Here is a 24,384-nt window from a genome sequence, read left to right on the forward strand (position 1 = left end):
AGAGAAGGCCTCTGTTTAGGGAGTAAGCTCTAGGTCCCAGTACGAGTCTGATGAAAAGCCAATTACACGCATGCTTTTCCATCCCCACTCTTTTTTTTTTTTTTTTACTAAACATTGTCTGGCTTCCAGAGAATATAATGAAATGTTAAATAAGAAACATCAGATTTAATATTTAATGATTTCTGCACACAGATGAATAAAGCTGGCCAGCAGTTACTTTTCAGACTAATTCACAGAGGTGAAAGAGTAAATAGTGTGGACAGGCCCTAGAGTGCAGCTCTTTCACTCCCTTTTCTGAATCCAGAAGAGCTCTACTTGTTCTAAGTCATGGGCTTAACTAGTAGTATAGCTGGCAGTATCCAGATGATCCTGTACCTGCCAGGAACCTTTACTGTCTTGTAGAATCTCCAAGGACACATTTCCTGCAGGGAAACTTGAGGAAAGAATGATATTGTTCAAATGTCAAGAAGAGTTAAAAACAATCAAAGAATAATGTGTAAGGTGTGATCCTAGGGAAGGAACTTTGAGGCAAATTCCAAGTCACCTAAGGTGGCAGTTCCATCCTGTATAGTTAGTCTCAGGTGTTTAAAAAGTAATAATACCATTCAGTGAGTGCTTAGTTTGTACCAGGCACTACATACATTATCATAGTGAAGCAGTTGCATAAAAAAGTAGTATGCCCAGATGACAGATGGGGAACTCAGACGTGGGGAGATTAAATGATTAGTGCAAAGTATGGTTAAAAAGTGATCCAGGGGGCAGCCCCGGTGGTGCAGCTGTTTAGTGCCGCCTGCAGCCCAGGGCGTGATCCTGGAGACCCTGGATCGAGTCCCACAGTCAGGCTCTCTGCATGGAGCCTGCTTCTCCCTCTGCCTGTGTCTCTGCCTCTCTCTCTCTCTCTCTCTCTCTCTCTCAGCATCTCTATGAGTAAATAAATAATCTTAAAAAAAAAAAAGCGATCCAAGTGAAATCTGTCATTGACAAAGCATGTAATCTTAAACACTGTGCTCTGCCATCCCTTTTATGGTGGATCTTCATTGATCTTGTCTGTGAGTACACAGAAGAGAAATTATATAACATTGCCAAACACTGCCAGACAGGTAGCCAGCCATCTTAAGAAATACTGATTTGTCATGGGTAAATGGTAGTGACGAACTAACTTTAGTGGATATCGAGTACTTAAAAAAAAAATCATAGCTGAAAGGGACCTAGAGAACAGAATTGGATTATATATGCATACTCACCTTGACTTAGAGTAAAGCTGCTTCCTTTCCCTAGGCCGCAGTTTACTTATCTGTAAAACTGGGAGAACAATGCCTCTGTCTTACGGTTGTTGAGAGGATAAAGTGAGGTAATCATAAAAAACTTTTTTTTTTTTAAGATTTATTTATTTATTCATGAGAGATACAAAGAGGGAGAGGCATAGACACAGGCAGAGGGAGAAACAGGCTCCCTGCAGGGAGCCAGATGAGGGACTCCATAGGATTCTGGGATCATTCCCTGAGGCGAAGGCAGCCGCTCAACTGCTGAGCCACCCAGGCATCCCATATAAAAACTCTTCATGCCATTTCAGGCCCTAAGAGGGTTAAAATAAGTATAATGAGACTTTAGCAGTTGAAAAATAATATAAATAGTAATTATCATAGGACTTCAGTTCTACATTCCTGAATTGTTAGGTGTTTGTGTGGATTGATTCTTTGGTAAGCCTAGTCTTACTGAGATGATCACTATCCTAAGCAAATTTAATAATCTCCCTATTTCCCAAAACACTGCTGAGGCACTCAGGCAGGCACCCAAACTAATTCAGACCACATAGTGAAATTTGATGCATTAGAGTTTATTCAGTAATTCTTTCACTCACTTAGGACAAGAGTGCTTGTTGTGTAGGCCATCTTTTAATTACTGTTATACATGGAGACGGAGATGAAACCACTTGTGTTTTCACTCATTGTGTAAAAACCAGGGATTTTCAATCAACTTCGGCTCCACTCCAGTATGTAACTCACTCCCATTAAAAGCATCAATCCATTGTGGTAGTGATGGTATATTTTCAAAAAACCTGCCCATCTCCCCTCATCCTTTCTTAGCCTGTGCTCTCTGCCAAACAAAGGAGTAAACCAGGGAAGAGAAAGGCATGGGATATGAAAAACAGAAGATTCAATGTGCAGGACAGCTAATAGAATCCCCGTCAGAGGGCAGCCTGGATGGCTCAGCGGTTTGGCGCCGCCTTTGGCCCAGGGTGTGATCCTGAAGACCCAGGATCAGGTTCCACATCGGGCTCCCTGCATGGAGCCTGCTTCTCTCTCTGCCTATGTCTCTGCTTCTCTCTCCCTCTCTCTCTCTCTCTCTCTCATGAATGAATGAATGAATAAATTAATTAATTAATTAATTAATTAATTAAATCTTTGGAAAAAAAAAAAAAGAATCCCCGTGGGATGAGAGAGAGAAAGCCGTGGACCACAGTGGTGCAGGCACAGAGGCAGCCTGCCCAGAAAACTTCAGGAGGGATTGCTTTAGGAAGATCTCAGTCATAGTTGGTGCTTCTGAACATCTTAAGAGACTAAACAATTTGTAGAGTCTGGGTTTGAATTAGTGACAAATACACAGAAAACTAAGAAAAGGGGGAAAAAATAACCTCGGCTAAAGTAGAGGGCAATGTTGTACAGAAAAGGAAAAAGTGTTATATTCACAATATATGAGTCAGCTATAGATAGCATTTTACATAGTCCTTATATAAACTTTAACAATCAACTGAATTTCCAATATAACTACTTTGGGAGGCTGAAGGGAGTAGCAAGTGAATGTATTAGGATGGGGATAGGAGGGAAATAAATCATTATATTCTCCACTAAGTTAATATGTAATATCTAGAACTTGAAAAAAAATGAAAATTCAGATACGGTATCTAGAATTCTGGAGGTAGGGATCCCTGGGTGGTGCAGTGGTTTAGCGCCTGCCTTTGGCCCAGGGTGCGATCCTGGAGACCCGGGATCGAGTCCCATGTCGGGCTCCCAGTGCATGGAGCCTGCTTCTCCCTCTGCCTGTGTCTCTGCCTCTCTCTCTCTCCCTCTCTCTCTCTCTCTCTCTCTCTTTCTCTTTGTGTGACTATCATAAATAAATAAAAATAAAAATTAAAAAAATTAGAATTCTGGAGGTAAATACCAAGAGAAAGAGGTCAAAGAATTGCATATGGTTTCCTTTATGGAAGGGGAGCGATTGGCTTTTTGAAACAAGCTTCGCACATTTGTTTATTCTTTAATGTTTTTATTTTTCTTGTAGATTCCTAATTGCTATGTCCTGTGGTAACTTTGTTTTTAACTAAAGAATTGCCAAACTTTTTGCCAAAGTGGCCACAGACATTCCCACCAGCAAAATGTACAAGGGTGCTAGTTTCTCCACAACCTCATCAACACTTATTTTTGCCTATCTTTATTCGTATAGCCATTCTACTGCAGGTGAACCAGTATCTCATTGTGATTTTAATTTGCATTACCTGTGACTAATGATATTAGGGATATTTTCATGTACTTATTGGCTATTCTTGTATCTTTAATGAAATTTCTCTGGATTTTTTTTGCCCATGTTCTATCAGATTATCTTCTTGAAGTTTGCAGAATTATAAGAGTTACTTATTCTAGATCCAAATCCTTTACCAGAGCTATAATTTCTAAATATTTTCTGCCAGTTAGTGGCTTGTCTTTTCCTTAGTGATACCTTAGAAGCACAAAAATTTTTAATTTTGATGAAGTCAAATGTATTAGTCTATATCATGCTTTTAGTACTGGTCTATATCATGCTTTTAGTATCATAGCATGCTAAAAGCTTTCCCCAAAGGTCAGAAGCAAGGGAAGGATGTCTGTTCTCCACTTCTATTCAACATTGTACTTGAAAACAGTTCAGAACTTAGGAGTATATACTGAGTATAGGAGGAGAGCTCCCAAGAGAAACCCAACCCACTCTTTCTGTTCTGAGGAATGAGAAAAGGGATCTCTTAAGGGTTCGTGGAGAAAACCTCCTACTCTTGCCTCTTCTTTTTTTCCTCTTCTCTGCTATCCCAATCCCTAGATAGTATGCCAGGATAGCACAGCCATGGGAGCAGTGCCAGGCAAACAGCTAAAACTCTTGAGGGAGGGGAATCTCTTTGACCAGAGAATCTTTGGTCCCCAGAGCATGGGTAGACTCTCCCATGCTTCTCTTTTCCTGTCTCCTGCTACTTGGCCTAGAGGACAGACTTGGGCGCAAGCAGTGCACAGCAGACTGAGAAGACTAAGTTTTCTAGCTATGTTGGAACGTCAACATAAAAAAGGTCCATTCTCCCCATTCAAAATTCCATCAAGAGATTTAAAAATATATTTGGAAAGGGAAAGGAAATAGCAAAAATAATTTTTTAAAAGAATAAAATTGGAGGAAATACAGTGCCCAATTTAAAGACGTACTAAAAGCTACAGTAATCAAGATGGCATGCTGTTGGCAAAGAGACAGACACAGAGATTAGTGAAACAAAAGAGAGTTCAGATGTAGACCCACATGGATATGGCTATTTGATTTTTGACAAAGGTATAAAAGCCATTCAGTAGAGGAAAAATCATCTTTTCGACAAATGATGTTGGGACAATTAGACATCCATATGCAAAAACATGAATCTCAGGTGTTTTATGAGCATTAACTCAAATTGGATCATAAATCTAAAGCTAAAGTCTAAAAGTTTATAATTTTAGGGAAAATATTCAAGATCTGGCATTAGGCAGAGAGTATTGAGACATGACACCAAGAGCATAATTTCATAAAATAAACAATTGGTAAGTTGAACATCAAATTTTAAAACTTTCACTCTGATAGAAACACTGTTAAGAGAATGAAATGATGAGCTACCGGCTGGGAGAAAATATTTGCAAACTATACCTCCAACAAAGGACTTGTATCAGAAATATGAAGAACTCTCAAACATAACCCAATTAAGAAAAATGAATTCAGTGAAATGTTGGCAAAAGACCTGACACCCAAGATACTATATGGATTGCAAATAAGCACATGAACAGACATTAACCATTAGAAAAATGCCAATTAAAATCATAATGAGGTACCACTCTATGTGTCTTCAAATGGCTACAAAAATAATTATAGTATCAAGTGCTGACAAAGAGGGCATTTGGAACTCCTATACATTTTTGGTGGGAATGCAAAATGATATAGTCTCTCTGGAAAACAATTTGGCAGTTTAAAAATTACACTTACAAAGTTATACTTACCATGTAACCCAGCAGTCCTATCCCTGGATATTTACTATAAAGAAATGAAAACATGTTTACATAAAAGACAGTACCTGAATTTTTATAGCAACTCACTTCATAATAGACAAAAACTAGAAACAACTGGTGAATGAAAACATTGATAGATCAGAACTGACTTCTGGTTTACTCTTCAGTAAAAAATAACAAATTTTAGGTACATATAATTTAGATGAGTCTCAAAGACATGCTGAGTGAAAGAAAACAATCCTCCAAGATTACACACTGTATAATTCCATTTATAGGATATTTGTGAAAAGACAAAACTCTTATAATGGAAAACATACGAGTTGCTAGGCATTACATGTAGGGGAGGTGAGATTATAAAAGGATAACAAAGGGGGTTCTTTGGAGGTGGAACTGTTCTGTTTCCTGAAAGTGGTGATAATTTTATGAATCTGTGCATTTGTTAAAACTCAGACAACTTATTACCCCCTTCAAAAAATGATACTGTTGGTAGGTATGGAACAGCTAAAACTATGACACACTGCTGGTGAGAGTGGAAATTACTACATGCTCTTTGGAAAACCATTTCTTGGTATCTGCTAAAGCTGAGCCTCTATATTTCTTATTGCCCAGTAATAGAAAAATGCATACATGAGTAATCAGCAAAAAACATGTACTTGAGTGATTTTCACAGCACTGTTTATAGTAGCCCAGACTGGAAAGTATCCTAATGTTTATTAATATTAGAATAGAAATGGAATTGTGTATGTGTACATAGATACTCCTTTAAAGGAATACTATGCAGCAGTAAAAATAAACTTGCCCATAAAAACATGGATGATACACAATGTTGAAGGAAATAATTGATACACAAAAGAATATGCTCTGGATCAGTTCTTAAAGTGTAGCCCTGGGAATTTGGAAGTCCTTCAGATCTTTTCAGGGAGACTGCAAGGTCAAAAAGTTTTCATAATAATACCAAGACAGTTATTTGACCTTTTTGCTCTGATTCTTAAGCTAGTCCACAGTGGAGTTTGAGAAGCTTTATGGATCAGGATCTAGCAGGGAAAATGAAATCCTCCAATAATTTGAACAGAAAAAGTTTAATATAATTATTAACTATGATGGGGTGACTGTAAGGAGATAAAGACCGTCATAAAGTATATCTTAGGGTTGAGAGTACCAAGGAATGAAAAACATTGAGAGGGAGCCTGCTCCCTAATGCTGGGGTTCATACCTCTTTGGAGAATATGATTGCTGCTCACTAGACCTAGACAGTGGAGAAATTTGCTGGTTACCCCTGGGGAGACGTGGCACAGTACCCTTCAGAGCGGGGGCTGGTAGGCAGGCCTAATCAGCAGGAAATATACTTGAAGTGTATTTGGGCAGGAAGTCAGAGCCAGAACTGGCAAACAGGAACCACCCTTTTGGGGTGCAGAAAGCCAAAACTGGGAAGCCAGCTACTGAGTGAGGTACCTGGGAGACTTACTGAGAATCTGCCTGAGCGGGGTGGATGCTACTGAAACTCTGTGGGGATGATGCATCTGGGTGCCCACCACACACTCCACTGGCAGCACCAAAGCAGGGAGGAGAAGAAAAATGGAAGTGTGCTGGCACCAGGAAGGGAAGTTCCTACTTCCTACAGTGTGCCTCCCAACACCCCCCATGTGTGTGCACACTGTACAAAGCTTATCTATGCCTCTTGCCAGCTGCAAAGAAGAAATGCTTATAGGAGCCAGTTTTATCACAGAACAGTCAGTGGGAGGGTATATTTGGAGCTAAGAGGCAATAAATCCATAATGGGCACACACTGTGATAGTGATGGATCACCTCTCTCATAGCATAATATGTGTTTGTGGATTCTTAGGTTTATAAATTGCTATATTAGTTTATAGTGTAAATATCAAAATATAACTTACACAAAAGTACTTTGGATCATCAGTTTTTAAAAACACAAAGGAGTTAGGAGTCAAAAAATTTGAGAACTACTGCTCTGTATTACTCCTTTTAAATAAAGTTTAAAAAAAAAAGGCAGAACTCATCTATAATGCTAAATGTCCAGCATACTGGTTACTTTGGGAGGGGGCACAAAAGAAACCTGGATGTCAGTCACAGTCTGTTTCTTCATCTGGGTGCTGACTACGTGATGCATTCACTTGGTGGAAATTCATTCAGTTTCATATTTGTGATCTGTCTGCGTTTTGGTATGTATATTATAATTTCAGTAAAAAGTTACACCCCTTCTTTTCTCTCTTTCCCCAATCTATACCCTACCCTGTTGAACTTACATGTAACTTTTTTTTTTTTTTTTTAAGTATTACAACCCTACACTGGCTAATTTTCATTCATCAGTATGAAAGACTCAGTTGGGGGGCGGGAAGGGGAAAGCTGCTTGGTAACACCTCTGTGGCCTTCCTGTTCCTCTTCAGCTCTGTGTCTTCCACCGTTAGAAGAATCCCCCCACTCCTCACCTCCATGGGGACAAGTGGTCCCTCCATGGAAGTTGCTAAGAAGGCTGAAAGAATCTTTGGTTCTCCTTGAGCGCCTTACGTTTTTCCCAGGTTGGGATAGGGGGTTACCTGTCCTGAAATGAGTTATGTTGACTTTTTAATATTTATTCTATATTTTCTATGTTTTAAAAGAATATTTAGGAATTTGCTGTGTTCTCTGAATGATTAAATGTCACTGTTTGATTTAGGAAATTATTTGCCCTTTTGTCTGGATCCTAAGATGTGCTTTGCTTTGTGATTGTTCAGTCCTCTTGTGAATGATTTCCATTTTAGTCTCTATTTGTAGTCTTCTTATAGTCTTTACGGTCTTCCTTTCCATACAGTTTCAGAATTATTTCCTGTATCTTCCAAGAAATAAATAGGGCTTATTTTCTTCAGCAGAATCTGCTCCCTCAGAATTTTCTTTTCTTCCTGTCCACTTGCTAGTGCTGCACATGGCTGACAATACTGTTTATACACTGCCCATTTTGCCTAATCATCTCCTATGTCTCACTCAATTTTGTTCCTTTGTTTTGGTGAGTAGCTTTGTAGTACCCCTGGCTATTCTGCTTCCCAGTTTTCCTGCAATAATGAGTAGGATTAATTTGGGAAAAGAAATCATACGTGACTTAGTCACTTAAATAATATTAGAAATTCTCTTTCTGAACCCCCTTTACTCATATACAGGCCCCATTACCCGTTTCAAAGTCCTGTGCCAGTAGTCTGTGAATCAGGCATTCAGGGTGCATCTTCTTATGAAATCATGAGTGTCTTGGCTTGCTCATCAATGGTGTACCTGAAGCATAGTACTGATTATGTATGTGTAATCTAGCCACGATTTATAGCTAACAGAGTTTTGATGGGAAGCTGTCCTCAGAAGTATTATTTGGGATGCTTAGGGCACATTAGTTTTCCCAGAGCCTATGCATCTGGTCTTCTGGGACTCATCTCTGCCACCAGGACTTGGAGAGAAGGAGCTGTAGACAGGGCAGCAGGCTATGCATAGGTGGCCTCCTAGTGAGGCTTGGAGTGAACCTAGGGTGAGGGGCATGGACTGTGGTATGGAAAAGGAGGCTGTGGGCCAGTGGCTTGGAGTGGGGTCACTAGTCTAGAAGAAAGCACACCATCAAGGGGCCTGAGAATGGTCAAGAGGATGGTAGGGGTTGAACAGGGATATAATGAAGGACAGTGAAAGCTATTCGTTTTTTCTTTCCTCCTTGGAGAGAGGGGGGACTGGTGTTTGATGGACCCACAATGAACTCTCCTCTGTTTCTTCTTTCAGCCACTGTCCTTTGTCATGTCTTTCCCCTTCCATTTTCCTTTCATTCCAGCTGCCAGCTAGCAGCCCTAGGGTGGCACTTTAAGCAGGTAGGCCATCGTGGCCGCTTCAGAAGAGGGGTTTGTTGGTATTTTTTTTTTGTTTCTCTCCCCTTTTTTCCTGTCTATCTCCACTCCCACTGGCAGATATAACACATGAGATTAGAGGGACCACAAGGTTTGAGGAGCTTGTGAGAGCTGGAAATAAAGGTGGAAAGAGAAGACTAGAGCCAAAGTTGCAGTTTGGAGATGCCTATGAAAGAGTTACACGTGCATTTATTAAGAGTGCTGATGTTCTAAACTGCATTCCCGAATGTCTGGTTGCTTATTGCCATTACTGTTCTCGGCTCTGTGGTCATCCTAACAAGACTGGAAGAAGTGACCGTCTTGCCTAACAGAGTGCTGGAAACATACAGCTAATACATTGATTTTTATGTGCATTTGGTCTCTTCGATGGTTGCATTTCTAGACGTAGTCTTTACTATGCAAGGTGCATGTCAGTATTTTGGTATGGAGGAAGCAGCATCAAGCGAATGTTCAGCAGAGCATGGACCGTAGAGTCCTCAGTTAGGCTCTTCCACTCCCTTGTGTCTTTCCTCAAGTTCTCCTCTGAAATGTGGCTCCAGTACCTCACAGAATTATTATGGGTACAGGAACCCCTCTTCTGTGCCTAATAGAAGATAGATACTCAGTAAATACTAGTTCTCTTCTTTTGTGGAAGGTATATTTTTTTAGATTATTAAACTGCATCAACTTCAGTGGTTATGATTTTTTTGTTGAGTTGGATTCTTGAAACAGACAACGTACTAATAACATTGTCCATTAAATTTCTGAATCAACAGAAAACATTGATCAGGAAGAGGTGCCTAATTTTAAGAATACAGTTGATATCTTTAAGATAATTTAAATCTAAACATATAACTTTAAATAGGTACTATTTATTAAACATGCAACATTAACCAAAACTTAAATAAATGAGCAGTTACCAAGAGTCCCACCACTAGAGCAAACTGTCTTTATTGTTCAATTACCTCTTCTACTCCAGATGCATTGAGTCTGCTGTTTTAACAGTCACTTTTTATAAAGGCATTTGCTTTGTCTCTAGGTGTAAAACAAAGGTGTATCCAGATAATCTTCCTACAACAAGTGTGGTGATTGTTTTCCACAATGAGGCTTGGAGCACACTTCTGCGAACTGTCCATAGTGTCATTAATCGCTCACCAAGACACATGCTAGAAGAAATTGTTCTAGTAGATGATGCCAGTGAAAGAGGTAAATTTTAAGTTTTAATGCCAATAATACGCTACAGCTTTTATCATTAATGGTTAAGAAACGTCTATAATAATTTTTAACCTAATAATTTTATACAAACTTTTAATTTATCCTAAAACTATTTGTGGCATTTGGATTCATTCATATATGAAAAAAATTACCCCCTTGTGAAACTTAAAATATTACCTTAATTAGCATTTAATCTGTCACAGCTTAATCTTATTTTAAAAAGAAATAATGCTATATATTATAAACATTTATGCAGAACAGTGAAAAAACATACATGATATTGTTAGAAATTTTCTTGTGGGAAGCTGCAGCCCTGAGTTAATGGAGAGAGACTGGATCCTTCTTAGAGCCAGGATGGAGAAATTGAGTTGTGTGTGTGGTGGGAAGTACCTCTGGCAGGAAAGTGGAGCCTTATCTGGGTGAGCCTTCTCTAGGTTCTTCCTTCATTTTCCCATTTTCTCCATTCTTAGGTTCAGAAGTGATCTTTAGCTAGTTATATAAAAGGATGAGAAAGGAACTTAAGAGAGAGTGGTATATAATAAGACTCTGATCTCATAAGAAATCTCTGCAGTGACTCTTGCCCAGATATTCTTCCAGGGATCTCAGAATTTTTCACGAGCTTAGAATCTCTCAGACCGTCTCATGAAGCATTCTTTTGGGAAAGTTACATTAATTAAAAGTACCTTGAGCTAACATTATTTTGAATCCTTCATGGAGACTTTATACCACAAGGTAGTGTAGAAAAGGCTCTGCTAAATCCCATCTGTAGAGAAGAAACCTGTTAAATTCAGACATGACCAGCCTTTCCTAGGCTTTTTTTTCACAGCACTTTTGAGGACCATTGGTGTCATGTGTTTGTTCCCCCGATATACCTGTGCTCCCGTGAGAAAAATTTGGAAGGAACTACAAAAAATGACCCTTCCTACCTTCCTTCATTGAGCAGCCTTAGACTTCCTGACCATCACTTCAAGTTCCTTTGCTCCTTCTACTTTCTTACCTAGTCTCTCACTGCATCTACTAAGATGGTTCATCTAAGTATTTTATCTTCTCCTTCCATGACTGTATAAAGTATGTAAATTTAATCAGTTAATCACTTCATGTCTTAATTGTAGGGAGTAATTTGCACATTAATAACAGTTTAAATCTCCCCACTGTGTGAAATTATAGAAATACAAAGAATAACGTATGGTCCTCCCTTCTGTAGTACCGTACAGCTTTTCTTAATGTGATTAAGATGACCATTTATAAACACACAAAGCATCTGAATAATAGTACAACATATGATATAATTACTGTCAAAATGAGTCTGCTGTTAGAGATTAAGAATAGTGTGCTTAAAACAAAAAGTTATTGTTGACAGTATAAGTGTAAACCCTCGTGTGGATAATTGTTTGCTAGGAGGTAATTAGTCCCAGTTTAAGAAAATTAGCTTAAATTCATTGAAGCAGTAATATATACAAACATTGAGTCTGCAAATGACTTGTGTTTGTTTTACTTATATGTTATTTGCTAAATTACGTATTCCTCAATGAGAGTTGTTTTTCTTCAGATGAAATTAATTATTTTTCCATTTCCTCCTTTGTATTCTCTAATATTTTGTTGAGTGCCTGGGAGGGCTGTGTGTAATAGCACATTTTTGTAGGATGCGGTCTCATCAAAGACGTGTGCCCACGGTTCTGAAGTGACAAGGTCACGTATACCAGTCATATTTGCCCTTCCTCATGTGGGCCCTTCTTAATCACTCTACCAGCCTTGTAAATCTCTAAGAGAAACCTGGGTAGAGGTCTGCTTCACAGCTCCACCCGAGGCTCTCCGTCACTGAGCAGGGCCTGGGAGTCTAGTCAGGAGAGCCTTTTTCTGCTTCTTCTTCTTCCTGAAAAGCCTCAGATGTGTGCCTCACCATTTCTGGTAGTTGGGAACCACTAGGTGTTTTGGTTTGTGGTTTTGACTGTGGTCCTTCTATCTAGACTGAGAATTCTCCACTGTAATTTTCTTGGGCTCTCTTGTTTAGACAGTGACTGTTGGGTCCCAGAACCAGAGCAAGCTTTGTTTTTATGTAACTCCTTAAGTTTGCCTTTCTTACTCATGAGACACACACAAGGCACCCTCACTTCTCACCTGGACTACTGAAACAGACTACTGGTCTGGTCTCCCGCAGACACCCTCCCCCTCCCATCTGTTCCCCACACTGCACGCACCATGAGTTTTTAAACATGTCACTCTGATCTTGGCACTTCTGACTAATGCCGTTTCTCCGAGGCTTGTGTGACCTGGCCTCCGCCTTCATCTTTCCTCATATCCCAAACCATTCCCTGCCCACCCCATCTCCACAGTTCAGCTCAGATGTTTACTCAGAATTAAGATATATTTACAGAGGCCTTCCTTGAATTCCCGAGACCAGGTCATGTCCCTTTGGAACACTACACTCCTCCATGGCTCTCATCAGAGTTTTAACTATTTATCTGTCTGTTTAATGACCATCTCCCATGCTAGACACTATATTCCAGCAGGGCTGTGTGCTCACCCCTCTTTCCTCAGTACCCACAGCACTTATTGCATAAACAGTCCAGAATTTAATGAGTGAATGAAAGAATAATCTACCAGTCAGTTAATCCTTGTCTTTACTTCTTATCTGTATAGACTTCTAATTAGGTCACATAGCATGCCTGGTTTGCTTATGGCCTCAGGATACCTGATTTCACAGTTAACCTGCCGAGTTGTTAGTAGCTCCATTTATTACATATGAAGTAGGTGCTATAATTATCCCTATTTTACTAATGAGGTTTAGCATAAACCTAGGGCTTGACCTCTAAACTGCTACATATGTCACTCTCATAACTTTACTGTTATAGGGTCTAAAATGAAGACAGAGTCTGGATGAATCCCTACTTCTTGTCAGAAGTTACATAATTGTCATCTCAGAAGGTTATCTTAAGACTTAGAACTGATAAAATGTTCCTAATCTGAGATGACTGTTGTTTTTCTCACTTTACACAAAAGGAAGCAGAGATTCTTATTTAGTACGGATTAGGAGTCAGATTTATTAGACTCTAAATTACTTGTTCATTCTGCTGCTCTTGAGAGTTCTGCCTAACATTTCTCAGATGTTGCTGTAAGTAGTGAATTTTCTCTGGCACACTTTCTGGCAACCTCATACCCCCTGATGGAGAGATGCCTAGGGATCCATTTATAGGCTAATAGCTATAAAGATACTCTGATAAACAAGATTCTCCTTTATTTTTAGATGACATAGTAGCTTACACCCATAATCATTTAACCCTCGTGGCTTTATTTTTGTAGAATCAGGCTTGAATGAGTAGTTCCTAATCGCTAACTCAGCCCTGGGTCCATAATTCTGTATCATCTGTTAGGAAGACACCTATTTCTTAGCCTTCTTGCTTGAAGCCCACAAAGATCTGGAACAAAGATGCCAAGAAAATTTGTGGAATGGCAACTTTTTTGAGCTGCCAGACCAGAGAATCATGCATTTTTCATTTTATTTATAGACAGGACAGAGTATTTTAAACTTTCAGAGACGTGGGACTTGGGAATTAGATTGCTTTGATTCTTAAGAAGACTTTAAGCTGTCTGATATTTTTGGGAAAGCTTATTGGGAGACATCTTGCATATGACACATCCAACCTCAACCGGTCTGAAGCACTAGAATATATCCCACACCCTACCATTAAACTGTGAACATAAAATAATTTAAATGTGTATCAGCCTAGGTGATTCCACAGTTCTGAATTGTTCTCTTTCTAGTTTTCTTCTAGGATTTCTTTTTAAAAAATTTTAAAAAGATTGTTTATTTATTCGTAAGAGACCTGCAGAGAGGCAGGTACACAGGCAGAGGGAGAAGCAAACTTCCTGTGGGGAGCCTGATGTGGGGACTCAATCCCAGGACCCTGGGATCATGCCTTGAGCCAAAGGCTGACTCTCAACACTGAGCCACCGGGTGCCCCTCCTTCTAGGATTTTTTGTTATGAGTGAAAAGATGAGCTTTGAAGTCAGGCAGACCTGGGTTTTAATCTTGGATCCACCCCTTAGCAAGCTGTGTCACTTTGATGGTTCATTTTATATTATGAGCCTTGGATTTCTGTATCTAAAATATGTGTAATGACAGTCTCATGGATTTGCCGTTGTCAGAAGTAAATGATATAAAATATGTAAAGAGTCTGGCATTGTGCTAGACAGAAAATGATAGCTACTTCCACAAAATTTTGCTCTTCACCAAGATTGGTTCTCTCCTCACCTTTTTATTCAGAATGGAGTTATATTTCTCTGACCTAAGATTTTGTTCATAAAATCAGTGGTGACCCAGTAGGAGTTCTACTCCAGATATACATTTTTTATTTATTCATTAGAGACACAAAGAGGCAGAGACCTAGGCAGAGGGAGAAGCAGGCTCCCTGTGGAGAGCCTGATGTGGGACTTGATCCCAGGATCTCGGGATCATGACCTGAACCAAAGGCAGATGTTCAAACAGTGCGCCACCCAAGTGCCCCTGTACTCCAGATATTTTACAGATACCGTTTTTTAGCCCAGCTACATTAGGAGATACATTAGCAGAACTGGAAATGATCAGTATTTTGGTATGATGGGAATATATAGGCCTTTCTCTTTCAAATCTTCATATCCTGATTATTTCATTATTGATCATTCTAGTCTCACCAGTGCAAACAGGCAAGAACCATGTCACTCCTGTTTGTCTTTTCATCTGTGCTACATAGGAAGCCCTTTGGGTTCCCATGGTTAGTATTTAAGGAGACCCTTAATACATATATTGTGCTTCCTGGGACGGTCCCTTTACTAGAGTCCTATGGGACAGATCTAGTCCTAGGAGTCCCAACAGTTCTCTTTTCACGTTTTTTCTTCCCTAAAGAGATATCCTTATACCTATCCTGCTGGGATGAGTTGAAAAGACATTTGACCATACCACCCTCAATAGCTTCTCTAGCAGAAATTCCATAAACTAACCTGATGAGGAAGCTGAGCCTTTCCTACTTTTTAAAGTCAGGTATGTACTTTGGAGGCAGGACTTCCTTGGCTTAGGGACATAGCCTCTATCTCAACATTCCAGAATAGTTACTGATTTCATTTCATGCAACCACTTTCTCTCCCTTTCTTTTTTCCCCTTTTTCTTCAATTGTCTTTCCCTCTTAAGACCTTTATTACTTAGACCTACTTGTCTGCTAAGGAACTCTGGTCTTACACTTATAGTCTAGCATTTCCCCTCTGAGCTTGACCTCACTCCTTGCCTCTTGATAGAAGAACTGGATTGTCAAAGACTGGTAGTCAATAAGACAGGTGGTTTTGGATTGGATTTTGAAGAACTCCCACAATTACCTGAATTCTAACAGCTCTTGCATATTCTGTTCCTTCTGTCTATTGAGGTCTGGATTTAATGCCTTTTTTTTAAGATTTTATTTATTCATTCATTCATTCATTCATTCATTCATTCATTCATAAGAGACACAGAGTGAGAGAGAGGCAGACACACAGGCAGAGGGAGAAGCAGGCTCCATGCAGGGAGCCCGACATGGGACTTGATCCTGGGTCTCCAGGATCAGGCCCTGGACTGAAGGTGGTGCTAAACCGCTGAGCCACCTGGACTGTCCTGGATTGAATGCTCTTGAACTGCTTTTTCTCTGCTCCTAATCCTTAAGCATGACTAGAAAAAGAAGTGAGCTGCCAGAATTGCTTAGGAAACTGGTGACATGTCTGTCTGTGTTTGAGCCTGAGCTCAAAGGCTCTCCTGATTCTTCATGTAATAAGGTAGAGGCAGCTTTAGGAGATGCTCTCAGGAATAAAAAGACTCCCTCCCTGTAGTGAAAGGGGTTTGTGAATCAGGGCACCTTACCATGAGTGCTCAGTAAATATGTGGTGAATGAATATTGCAAAAAATTGCTTTACATCTAGGTAGCACCAGGTCAGTCTTTTTATTTTTTGTTCTGTTAATTTTTCAGACTTTTTGAAAAGACCTCTAGAGAGTTATGTGAAAAAATTGAAAGTACCAGTTCATGTAATTCGAATGGAACAACGTTCTGGATTGATCAGAGCTAGATTAAAAGGAGCTGCTGTGTCTAAAGGCCAAGTGATCACCTTCTTAGATGCTCACTGTGAATGTACAGTGGGATGGCTGGAGCCTCTCTTAGCCAGGATCAAACATGACAGGTAATTTTCAGAAGTCTGTAAATTTGTTTTCGTTTGTTTGTCCTAAACCATATGGTAAGCTGCAAAATTCTGTATATATAAATAAATGCACAAGTAATTTCCTCTGAAGTTTCCTTTAAAATATCTATGAAAAACTCTCTAAATTAAAAGTGAAGACAACCGTGAAGAAATGTTTGTAGTCTTGTTGATGAGGCTGGATTAGGAAGCATGTTGTTCACATGTATACATACCTTAGGCTCTATTTACTAACTGGGAGGCAGAACAGAAGACCGTGAATCAGGAAAGGTGGGGTAAAACCCTTTATTGTCCCTGCTGTCTAAGGCTAAAACCAGGCCAGGCAAGTCATCTCCTCCCTTCCTCTCCTACCTTACTGGGACTATATCACGCACCCTATAGCACAGCAAGAAGAAGGGGATAGAGAGATACACATTGTATCCTAAAGTGCTTGATTATAGTGGAAAAGCACTATAATCTCGTATGATACAGGAAGAGCAATGGGAGCAATGCAGGCCTTTTTCAAAGAATTGCCTACTGCTGGTCCCTGGCATAATTGTGTATCAGGAGAGAAGCTACCTTCCGTCTGCTAAACTTAACATTAGTTGAATTTCTTCTTGTCATTGCACTTTGAGCTAGAGGCTATTTGTGCCAATTTAACATTAAGGTTTTGATTTCAGCAAGGTAAACCCATACTAGTCGAGTGAAGCATAGCAAAAGCCACTCTATCTGTTCTGTTTGTTAAGATACTGGGACTACATCTCACCCCTTTAAAGGTGAATAAATAGGGAAAACCAGCATTTGGGCGATGAGAAGATCCAGCAGCTTTAGGAAGGAGAACACTGCCTGCATAAGGAAGAGGCAGGAAGCATTTATCCCTGTAAATTGTTTTCTGTGAGTAGTAGATGACTGATCTGGGAAATACTGGCTTGCACGAAGACCACACATAAGCAGGAGCCTGGACCCACGGAGAGAAAGCAGCAGTGTGAGGAGATGACAGAAATAAAAGGGGAGATGACTAGAATGACAACGACAATTTCCAATTTGAGCTTCGTAGTAGATTAGGTGTCCTGAGTAACATTTCCACCTGAAAGAGCTTAAATGCTGGATATACTACAAAACACATTTTTAAACACATCATTGAGCTTGCACAGAAGTCAGAAGTTTTGCAAATGTCAAAACAAACTGAGACAAATGAGTGGTCCAGACACTAAAACCAGCTCTCACTAAAACTTGGAGAGTTTCTGTCAAACTTAGAGGACACAGAGCCTCTCTGCCTTGACAGACAAATGGATAGGAAGATAGGAGACCAGATCTAGGCCCTGCCTGAGGCTGGAAGGTGAATAGCAAACACCTGTGTGTAAAGCTAGGCTCTTTTTATCTCTGTGTGAGTGAGAATAAGAAATAAATACTACCATACCAAAGAAAATTTGCCTGTTTCAGCCTTGCTATGGGGGTAGTGATAGGGAAACAGATCGCCTCTAATAATTTGTAAATATAGAAAAGTACGGAACCAACTCAGCTCTTTATGAGACTAATATAACTTTGATATCAAAGTTAGAAAAGAAGTACATGGAAAAATTACCCAAACCTACTCAAGAACACTAACACAAAAATCTCGTATCAGAAAACTTGAGTTTTCCACTGGGAGGAAAAAATAATTATATTATATATATATATATTTAAAGATTTTATTTTATTTTATTTTATTGAGAGAGTGAGACAGCAAACAAGCATGAAAGAGGGAGGAGCAGAGAGAGAGAGAGAGGGAGAAGCAGACTCCCTGGCTGAGCAGAGAGCCCTGGGGACCCTGGGATCATGACCTGAGCCCAAGGCAGATACTTAACGATTAAGCCACCCAGGTTCCCCAATATATTTTTATTTTTATGTGAAAGTACATAAAAGAATACACGAATAATTGGCTTAGTTTAATAGTACAAAGCAATTCACATAATACATCCTTATTAGCATTTCTGAAACTTTGATTAAAACTGTATCATTAAAAATCTCTGATCACAGGCAGCCTGGGTACCTGAGCGGTTTGGTGCCGCCTTCAGCCCAGCGCATGATCCTGGAGACCCAAGATCGAGTCCCACGTCAGGCTCCCTGCATGGAGCCTGCTTCTCCCTCTGCCTACGTCTCTGCCTCTCTCTCTCTCTCTCTCTCATGAATAAATAAAGAAAATCTTTAAAAAAAAAAAACTGATTGCTTCAGTAGATACAGAAAAATGTTCATTTATGATGAAAATGCACATCCACTTATGAGTAAAAGTACTTAGTGAACTATTAGAGAATGTAAATTTTCTAATCTGAAAGGATGGCTTAAAAAAAAAAAAGCCTTAGCTAACAAACATATTAATGGAGAAAAGTTGAATTTTTTTTAAAGAGAGAAAGTGAGAGCACATTAGAGGGGGAGAGAATTTTAAGCAAGCTCCATCTGCAGAGCCTAACACAGGGCTTAGTCTCAGGACCCTGAGATCATGACCTGAGTTGAAATCAAGAATCGAATGCTTAAATGACTGAGCCACCCAGGTATTCCCCCCCCCACCCCACGAATAGTTTATAAAAGATACAGAGCATCCTTATGATGCCCTAAATTACTACTCTTACTTAGTATTATTAGGAATCTTAAGTTTTGGGATCCCTGGGTGGTGCAGCGGTTTGGCGCCTGCCTTTGGCCCAGGGCGCAATCCTGGAGACCCGGGATCGAATCCCACATCGGGCTCCCGGTGCATGGAGCCTGCTTCTCCCTCTGCCTGTGTCTCTGCCTCTCTGCCTCTCTCTCTCTCTCTCTCTCTGTCTCTCTCTCTCTCTGTGACTATCATAAATAAATTTAAAAATTTAAAAAAAAAAGGAATCTTAAGTTTTACAGTAATAGAAGAAATAAAGGGTGTAAGGATTACAAAGGAAAATAAAATACACAAGTGCTGTCAATTGGAGATGATGTCTTAATGGAAAAAAAAAACTTATACAAAACAGTAGACATAATAATAATTTAGCAGTATTGCCTAATATAAGATCTCTATAGAAAAGACTTCTCCACACCAGCAAGGAATAGCTAGGAAAGATAATGTAAAAAGAAAAAAAGAAATACCATTTATAATAGCAATGGAAATCATAAGCTATATAACAAAATATACATAGAGGCGCCTCGGTGGCTCAGTGGTTGAGCATCTGCCTTTGGCTCAGGGTGTGATCCCAGGGTCCTGGGATTGAGTCCCACATCAGGCTCCATGGTCAGTGAGGAGTCTGCTTGTCCCTCTTCCTCTGTTCCCCTTACTCCATGCTCACATGCTTTCATGTTCTCACTCCCATAAATAAATAGATAGATAGATAGATAGATAGATAGATAGATAGATAAATAATTAAATACATAAAATAGAACACTTGAAATTTACTAGAAGATAATCTAAGTGGAGAAGAGGATAATATTCACGGATAGAAAAGTAAAAATACCAGTTCTCCCCACACTGATCTATAAATTCAGTGCATTTCCAGCTGTAATCTTAACAGAATGTTCTTGGAGGAACTGACTTGATTCTGTTATGTTGAAATCATATTTTTAAAAAGGTAGCTAGGAAATTCTTAAGAAGAGTCAGGTGCAACAGGGCTGGCACTACCAGACATCAGGACTTTTTCTGAGGCTAGATGAATTGTGATAGTGACCTGTTGATGCAGGAATTCACAAATAGACTAGTGAAACAGTAATGACTAGAAATCATCCCATGTTGATATGGAAACTTGACTTGCGACAGAGAAGGTGTTGATAGTTACAGCAGAGAGGAAAAAAGACCATCAAATAAATAGTGCTAGAATAATTGGTTATCTATAAGGACAATAAATGAAGTTGGACACTTACTGTATATCCTAATAAAATCAGTTCCGTAGGATTAAAGACTTAAATATGAAAAGCAAAAATAGAATTCTTTTTGAAGACCATATAGGAGAATATCTTTAGATTCTGGGGTAGGGAAAGATTTCTTAAGACAGGAAAGATGAAGATGGTGAGGATATGACATACTCTAGAATGTGGCTGCCTGGGACTATAAGTAAGTATACCTTTCCTAGGAAGGAGCTGTAGTCTTGTGGAAGTTTTTGTAGGTTTATTAAAAAAATCACAATTCCAATAGAAAAAATTTTAAATATCTGGGGGATAAGACAATTTGTATGAAGAAATATAAATCTATGGGGAAAATATCCTTTCTAATAACTAGAAAATATAAAATTTTAAATTGTGAGATGCTATTTAATATTATTGTATTAGCAAAAATATAAGAAAATCACACCCAAAATTGATAGCATTATAAAGAAGCTGCAGGGAGAAACATATACTATACTTATGTATATGGAAAGCAATAAAGATTAGTGTTAGAGAAAAAAATTATTTCCATTAATTTGGTTAAACCCATTCCTATCTTAAAAGGAAAATAGTTGTTTTATGAACATGTTCACTTAGTATTTTAATAGCAAAAAACTGTGAGGAACACAAATATCTACGAGTTTATTAAGAAAATTATTACCTTAAAATGATTAAATATGTAGTCATTAAAAGTATTATTTTTGGAAACTATAAATATCTGGAGTGTTCTCACATGTGGCAAATACTTAAAAAGTATGAACAAGAAGGGATGGAAGGGTTTTAAGGGTTGTGAGTATAATAAGTAATTATGCTGAGGGGCGCTTGGGTGTCACAGGCGGTTAAGCAGTCCGACTCTTGTGTTCAGCTTGAGTTGTGAGATAGAGCCTAGGATTCCACTCAGCTCAGAGTCCCCTTAAGGCGCTCTCTCCGTTTGCCCCCTTCCTCGCATGTGCGCTTGTTTGCTCTGTCAAATAAATCTTAAAAAAAATTATGCTAACTTGGTAGATTATAGCAGGAAATTTTCCCACCATCGCTTTTAACATTATAGAATGTATTTTTATTTTAAAAACACTTAGCATATAATTATAATATAGTTGTCATGCTGTGCCTCAAAAAGGAAAGTGAAGATTTTTTCATTTGCTTTTATAATTTTAGGAAAACAGTGGTATGTCCTATCATTGATGTGATCAGCGATGATACTTTTGAGTACATGGCAGGCTCTGATATGACCTATGGTGGCTTCAATTGGAAGCTCAATTTCCGCTGGTATCCTGTTCCCCAAAGAGAAATGGACAGAAGGAAAGGTGATCGGACTCTTCCTGTCAGGTAATTAATTTGTCAAACATTTTCCCTTAAGTGCTATTGACAGGGAATAGTGGAGCTTTGGGAATCATATCAAAAGGATTATTTGTGTATTTTGAGCGACGTGAGGCATTTGTATACATACCATACGTATTATTATTTTAAAGATAGCTTTTTCCTCTGATCAATTAATAAAGTAGGGATTTTTCACTTAGATAAATCTAGTGCACCTGAGAAGTGATGGTGACATGTATATGTTCTTTCGTCCCTACATGAAAACATTTTGCAAATCTGTCAGATTTGTGCTTTCAGTTGTTAAGGATAATAATATTTAACTTTCAGTCCAGCTGTCACTTAATTAATTGTAAGTGTAAGTGTAATGTGAAAATATTACCTAAAAGTGGGTCATAGCACCAAAATACAAGCTTGGAAATTCAGACTTGTACCATCTGGATCGTAGTTACTGACTGATGAGGTTAGAAAAGCTTGTTTCAGATATAAAAATAACCAGAATTGACAGAAGTATAAAAAAAGATTTCTGTGAACACATTCTGACTTTTCCCCTGTTTTATACTTTATCATCTATAGATTTTTTTCCAAAAGGGATAAGAATCTTTATGCTGTTTAGAACCTTGAAACTGAGAGTATGAGTATCTGAACAGTCCTCAGATTTGTTCGGGCAGCATTTGCCTGCTGCCTCTGTAGTGATGGAGAGCCCTTCAGAGCCAGGCCTTAGCTTTCTCCCATCCCAGGCTTCTCAGGCTTGCTCTTCCTTGAACTCAAGTGCCATTCTGGCAAAGCTGAGGAGAATTTCATTAATTCTATGCTGAGTCCTTTCCTATAGCAGAGGTACTTTCCCCACTCTTTTGTGACAGTTCAAATAACCATCTAAATCAGGGCTTCCTAAACATTTCAGGGCTACACGTCTTCTCTAGTAGGGGGAAAATGTACATGTGCAAATGGAAGGTTGATTATGTAATTCTAGGAAATGTAAAGATCTCAAAACACAGGTCAAGAAACCCCAGTACTAAGTGGTAACTCTGAGTGTTGGCCTGTTTCTTCTGACTTCTAACATAGTAGACTTTTCTTTTCTTTTCTTTTCTTTCTTTTTTTTTTTTTTTTTGTCTCTTCTAAAAGTGCATCCTAATTTTTATGTGGAAATGACTATTTCTACTGGAAAGGCAAATGCTACCACCCTTCCAACAGCATGCAATCTGTATGTTTTAGGGCATGGAATCAGAGGTGACAATTCACCCTAAAAATGTGATCACCATAGTCTCCTCTGTCCCTAGAATTTAATTATTTTCTTTTAGTTAGAGTCCATTTTTCTCCATACTCATCCTTCACGGAAATCAAATTGTTAACTGGTATCCATTTATTCAGTCCTTCTTCATTATCATTTCTCTACTTAATTCCACCTATTTGCACCCACTGTACATCCCTGTGCCATGTTCTGATGAATTGGGCCCCTCTTCTGCAGGGGAAGTACCATTCTTGGTCAGTCAGACAGTCCCCTTAGAAGTATACTAATTGTATTCTTTACTTCATCTCCTTTCCTGAAAGGTTTCTATAGTAGGTATAGGAAAAGGTCCTCATTGTTTCATCCTATTTGATCTATCTCTTTGCAATATTTGCTGCATTTTAGAACCTACTGTGTTAGAGTTGCTAACATGAATCTAGTTGGCTATATAGTCAATTAGTTAATATAGTCAGTGTAGTTGTGAGGAACTATGGGAAGGTACCCAGTCAGATGGAGAGAATTATGACATCTAGCTTCAATTTACAGAGTTTCACATGGAAGCTTAATCAGGACCTGAGGACCAAGAAAGGTACTGAAAACAGGAGAGGTCTTGGGACAGGACAGAGAAGGCTGTCAGGGCACAAAGTGTGACAGTGGGTAGGCCTAGCAGTCAGCATGACAGGGGTAGGTCATGTCTGAAGACCAAATAGCACAGCAGAAAAACACAGAAAATCCTTAGGTTTCTGTGAAAGTTTCTGAAGAGTGTAAAAAGCACTTACTCTCTATTTATAAAAGGTTAATGAAAATACTTTTAAAAACAAAAACTGAGGACACCTGGGTAGCTCAGTGGTTAAGTTTCTGCCTTCAGCTCAGGGCATGATCCCGAGGTCCTGGGATTGAGTCCTGCATCGGACTCCCCACAGGGAGACGCCTTCTGCTTCTGCCTCTCTCTCTCTGTGTCTCTCATGAATAAATCAAATCTTTAAAAAATAATAAAATAATAAAAATAAAAACTGATTGTAAATTTTAAGTTATTAAAATTAACAGTGTAGTATTATGATTGAATTGCAGAACACCTACAATGGCAGGAGGCCTTTTTTCAATAGACAGAGATTACTTTCAGGAAATTGGAACATATGATGCTGGAATGGATATTTGGGGAGGAGAGAACCTAGAGATTTCCTTTAGGGTAAGTTCCCTTTGAAAAAAATGATCTTTGAACCTCAAATATAGATATGATTTAATGATTCATATTATGTATCTCAAAATAAAAATTGAATTTCGTATGAATTTTGTCAGACTTCAGAACCTCAGTTCATAAAAAAATTCATGTTTGTATTAAGGGTTCCTTATACACTGTATCTTAAGCAAATAATTCAATGATCTTAATAGTTAAACTATAAAACTTACACAAGATTCCCTAGTTGTTTTGAATTTCTGTTATTTTCAAGGAAGTAATTCAAGCTCTAAAAATAAAAAACAATATGTAGTTTCT

At 38.8% G+C, this 24,384-nt stretch overlaps 1 protein-coding gene across 1 annotated transcript in view; it reads left to right on the forward strand.

The window, feature by feature from the left end:
• GALNT1 (polypeptide N-acetylgalactosaminyltransferase 1) overlaps window positions 1-24,384 on the forward strand; it is an 80,477-nt gene that overhangs the window by 37,667 nt on the left and 18,426 nt on the right. Inside the window, exons 4-7 of the mRNA XM_041748859.1 lie at window positions 10,146-10,312; window positions 16,288-16,495; window positions 21,503-21,673; window positions 23,961-24,078. Coding sequence (XP_041604793.1) covers window positions 10,146-10,312; window positions 16,288-16,495; window positions 21,503-21,673; window positions 23,961-24,078 — 664 coding nt within the window. The remainder of the gene's footprint in view (window positions 1-10,145; window positions 10,313-16,287; window positions 16,496-21,502; window positions 21,674-23,960; window positions 24,079-24,384) is intronic.

The sequence above is a fragment of the Vulpes lagopus genome, chromosome 1 (genome assembly GCF_018345385.1).
Source record: "Vulpes lagopus strain Blue_001 chromosome 1, ASM1834538v1, whole genome shotgun sequence".
In the NCBI taxonomy this organism is placed as follows: Eukaryota; Metazoa; Chordata; class Mammalia; order Carnivora; family Canidae; genus Vulpes; species Vulpes lagopus.